Source organism: Tupaia chinensis, unplaced genomic scaffold (genome assembly GCF_000334495.1).
Source record: "Tupaia chinensis unplaced genomic scaffold, TupChi_1.0 Scaffold000612_1, whole genome shotgun sequence".
Taxonomy (NCBI): Eukaryota; Metazoa; Chordata; class Mammalia; order Scandentia; family Tupaiidae; genus Tupaia; species Tupaia belangeri.
In genome coordinates, this window is record NW_006160131.1 from 1,603,348 (window position 1) to 1,607,278 (window position 3,931).

At 60.8% G+C, this 3,931-nt stretch overlaps 1 protein-coding gene across 1 annotated transcript in view; it reads left to right on the forward strand.

Moving 5' to 3' along the window:
• Nucleotides 1–3,579, forward strand: part of RNF44 (ring finger protein 44) — a gene marked incomplete in the record, with an annotated part of 12,355 nt that extends 8,776 nt beyond the window's left edge. The window contains 6 exon segments of the mRNA XM_027775933.1: nucleotides 9–156; nucleotides 241–329; nucleotides 611–698; nucleotides 783–904; nucleotides 1,009–1,108; nucleotides 1,286–3,579. Of these exon segments, the coding sequence (XP_027631734.1) occupies nucleotides 9–156; nucleotides 241–329; nucleotides 611–698; nucleotides 783–904; nucleotides 1,009–1,108; nucleotides 1,286–1,348 (610 nt within the window).
• Nucleotides 3,580–3,931: the final 352 nt, after the last annotated feature.

Here is a 3,931-nt window from a genome sequence, read left to right on the forward strand (position 1 = left end):
CAGCGGCGGGACGGCGACATGGACTTGCGCGGGGACCAGCATCCCCTGGGCAGCTTCGCCTACTCCGCCTCTGCCCCGGGCCCGGCCCTGTCCCCGTCGGCGCCCCTGCACTACCTACCCCGCGATGCGCTGCAGCAGGAGCTGCCCTTTGGCGTGGTGAGTGCCAGCCTCTGCCCGGTCTGCACCAGGGGCCAGAGAGGCGGGCGCGCAGGGCTGACCTGCACCTGGCCCCTTGCGCAGCCCTACTCCCACGTGATGCCACGGAGACTAAGCGCCCAGTATCCCAGTTTACCGCCGCCGTATTACCCCAGCTTCCTGCCCTACTTCCTGTAAGTACCAGCACGTCGATCCGTGGCCATGGTGCCTGTCCTGGGGCTACCAAGCCACTTGGCATTCCCACCAAGCCAGACACGCACACACACCACACACCACACTCGCACACTCGCACACTCGCATACTCCCTAGTGGGCTCCCTGCCCCTCCCATAGCCCCCAGGGTGCCCCGCGTGAACTCGGCAGTGCTCAGCCATGCTTGCATGAAGAGTCGGTGAACTGGGTGCCCCCTGCCTCTGCCAACTGACCCAGGGCTTCCGGGCTGCTCTGTCCCCCAGCTCCATGCTGCCAGTGTCACCGACGGCGATGGGGCCCACAATCAGCCTGGACCTGGACGTGGACGACGTGGAGATGGAGAACTATGAGGTCTAGTGGAGCCCGAGCTGGGAGGTGGGGTTTGGGAGGCCTCCAGGCCCAGGGGCTGCTGACCTCCCTCCTGCCTGCACGCAGGCCCTCCTGAGCCTGGCCGAGCGGCTGGGGGACGCCAAGCCCCGCGGCCTCACCAAAGCCGACATAGAGCAGCTGCCGTCCTACCGCTTTCACCCCGACAGCCATCAGTCGGAGCAGACGCTGTGAGTGCCCCAGCCCGGCCCTGCCCCTCTGAGTTCCGCGGGGCTGTGGGGCGCCCCCAGGGACCACACTGATGGGCCTCCCTGGGCTGCTCTGCCCTCCCCAGGTGCGTGGTCTGCTTCAGTGACTTCGAGGCACGGCAGCTGCTCCGAGTCCTACCCTGCAACCACGAGTTCCACACCAAGTGTGTGGACAAGTGGCTCAAGGTAACAGCCCACCCAGCTCCCAGCTGGTCTCCTGGTGGGGTGGGGAGGCCTGGAGGGCATCCCTCCTCCTCCTTGGCATTGTCTAGAAGTTCTGGCTCCAGGGCCAAGAGCCTGGACTGGGGGTGGAGCAGATGGGGGCAGGCCAGAATGAAACCTGACATGCAGCTCCCCCCCTAGGCTAACCGGACGTGTCCCATCTGCCGGGCTGATGCCTCTGAGGTGCCCAGGGAGGCTGAGTGAGGCCTCACAGCCGCCCCAGAGAACCCTGCCCGAAGCTCTGGAAAACTGGGGGGGAGGGTCCAGGGAGGATGGGGAGGAAGAGGCCGAGGCCTGCCCCGTCCTTCCCACCTGCATCTCCAGAGCTGGCGCCAGGGTCAGCCCCGTGAGAAGCCCCTGCAATAAGCCCCTGCATTTGCCAATCTCCAAAGACTCTTCCCCGATCTGCCTGCCTGTCTGCCCACTGCGGAGCTGCCTGAGTGTCCCTAGCTCAGTCTCCCTCCTATTGTCCTCGGGTTCTTCCTTCTCCTGCCAGCACTGGGAGCCCGAGGTCTGTTGCCCCGGTGTGGCTGGTAGAGGCCCCTGGCCCGTCCATAGGCAGCAGGGACGCCGTCCTGGGTTGTCCAGTCTCCTGCGCTGAAAGTGTCGCTGTGCCCAGGAGGCCCTGCCTGGGGGTGGGCAGGCCGTGGCATGAGGCCGTTTCCTGAACCCCAGGGCTGAGTCTTATCTGGACCCCAGGCACCCTCCGGCAACCAGCTCCTTGCAGGCTGCTGTCAGTGCAGCCCGGCTCCCTATACGGCATTCCAGCTCGCCCTAGGCTGGAGAGCATCCCAGCCAGGCCTCCTGAGCAGAGGGGAGCCGGTCCCTGAACTGGGGTTCTTGTGTCCTGAGGACTGGGCCGCACTGAGGAGTGCGGGCCCCCGAGTTCCTGGTGGTGGCCCCTCCACCAGTGACGTGGCCAGACCCATGCCTGATCTTCCCCCCTCCCTGTTTTGCATGAACGTGAAGAGCAGCAGTTTTTGTTTATTCATTTGGCCCAAAATCGCGAGTAGGATTTGGGGGTGAGGCTGTTTAAGATGGTTGTTTTTCTTTCGGTTTAATGGGGGTATGGGGACCAACCAGGACCGAGTGCCCAGGGCAGAGAGGACCCAGTGGTGCCGCCGGGGCTGCATGCCTGCGCACGGCTGGCAGTCGGGTCTGCGCTCAGCTCATAACTGCCATGCACTGTACTGCACACGTCCCTGGAGCCGCCCGGCCGGACGCTTTCCAGGGCATTTCTCCCTCCAGCCAGGGCCAGGCTCCCACCTGCCTGTGTGAGGCTCCTCCTGGAAGGCCCAGGAAGGCCAGGGGCGGGGAGGGCTTGGACCCCATCTCCAGAGGGCCTCCCAGCCTGACCCCTGCCCTCCAGGGTCTGGAGGAAGCCCCTGTAGCCCCCTCCCTCCTTCCCCGATCCCATTCCTTTCTGACCCCAGCTGGGGTTGCTGCCTGGAACGAACTGCGTGTGGGGCGGCACATCCTAGCAGGCAGCCCCTGGCGCCTGCTGCCTCAGGGATGCTCCAACCACCCTCGTTCTCCCGCGGCAGCCCTGGCCCCCGCCTCCCACCCCGGCCTGCCATGGGGCCCATCAGCCTGGTCTCACCCCTTGGAGAACCCAAAGTCTTACTGTATATAACTCCAGGTGACGTTTCTATATTTATAGCAGTGTTGAAAACCCACGTGTTTTACACAGAGAACCACCCTCTCCAGCCCCCCTTCCTCCCACCCCAGCAAACGTTTTTCACAACCCTCCGGTTCCAGGGCAGGCGAAAACAGGCCCGAGATGCGTGTCAGCCACAGCAGCGATCCCAACAAGCCGCTGTGGGGTGGGGGTGAGGGGCACGGCATTAGAAATCATCATTAAAGATGTATGAAGTAATTCCTTAGGACGTCTGTGACCTGCCAGCCTTGCTGTAGATGCCATGTGACCGGTGACTTCCTGTGGTGGGGGCTTGTTTACTCTGATTTCCCAACTCCCGGCCTCGGCATGGCAGTGGGCACCTTCCCCAGCCCTGGCTGGGCCCAGCGCCTGCCTTCTGTGTTTAAATGGTTTTATATATATATATACAATTACATATATATATATAAAAATATATGTAATTTTGGGGGCCCTGTTCCTTGCACATTTTACAGTTACCTCATTTTTCCCATGTATGTATTGAGAAAATGCTAATATATAGAGAAAAAAATGGTTCTTAAAGCTTAAATGTGTGGTTTTTTCCATTCCATTGGATTCACATTGGTTTGTAGCATTTGCCATAACTAGTATGTTGTATTATATATATGTGTATACTGATTGTTATTTTTAACAGATTTGTACTTTTTTTAAAATGAAAGTTGCTAGTTCTGCTTGACCAAGTAGTGCAATCATTATTTTTTTTAATATTGTTGCTGATTTCAGAGGGATATTCACTAATAAATGTATGATGTATACCAAGCATTGCCCGGGCGCCTTCGCTGCCTGTGTTCTTTCGGGGGGGATTGGGTGGGAGGCGGGGCCTGGGGGCAGTCCGCACCCCGATGGCGAGGGCTCCGAGATGCCAGTGCAGTGACGGCTGGGCACATGACGGTCCCATCTCGCTGGTCTGTAGTTCAGGTTCTGAGATAGGTTCTGTCGTGACCACTGGGAGGCCCGGCCAGTCGGGCGCCCTGTCCAGGATGCTGGCCACTGCTGGGCACTCGGATGTTACTGGCCAGCTCGTGCCACACCCTCCTCACCCTCAGGCTTTGCACACCACGTGGGCTCACACAGGCCCTGTGGGGCTGGAGGGCCGGGAGCCCCCAGGGACC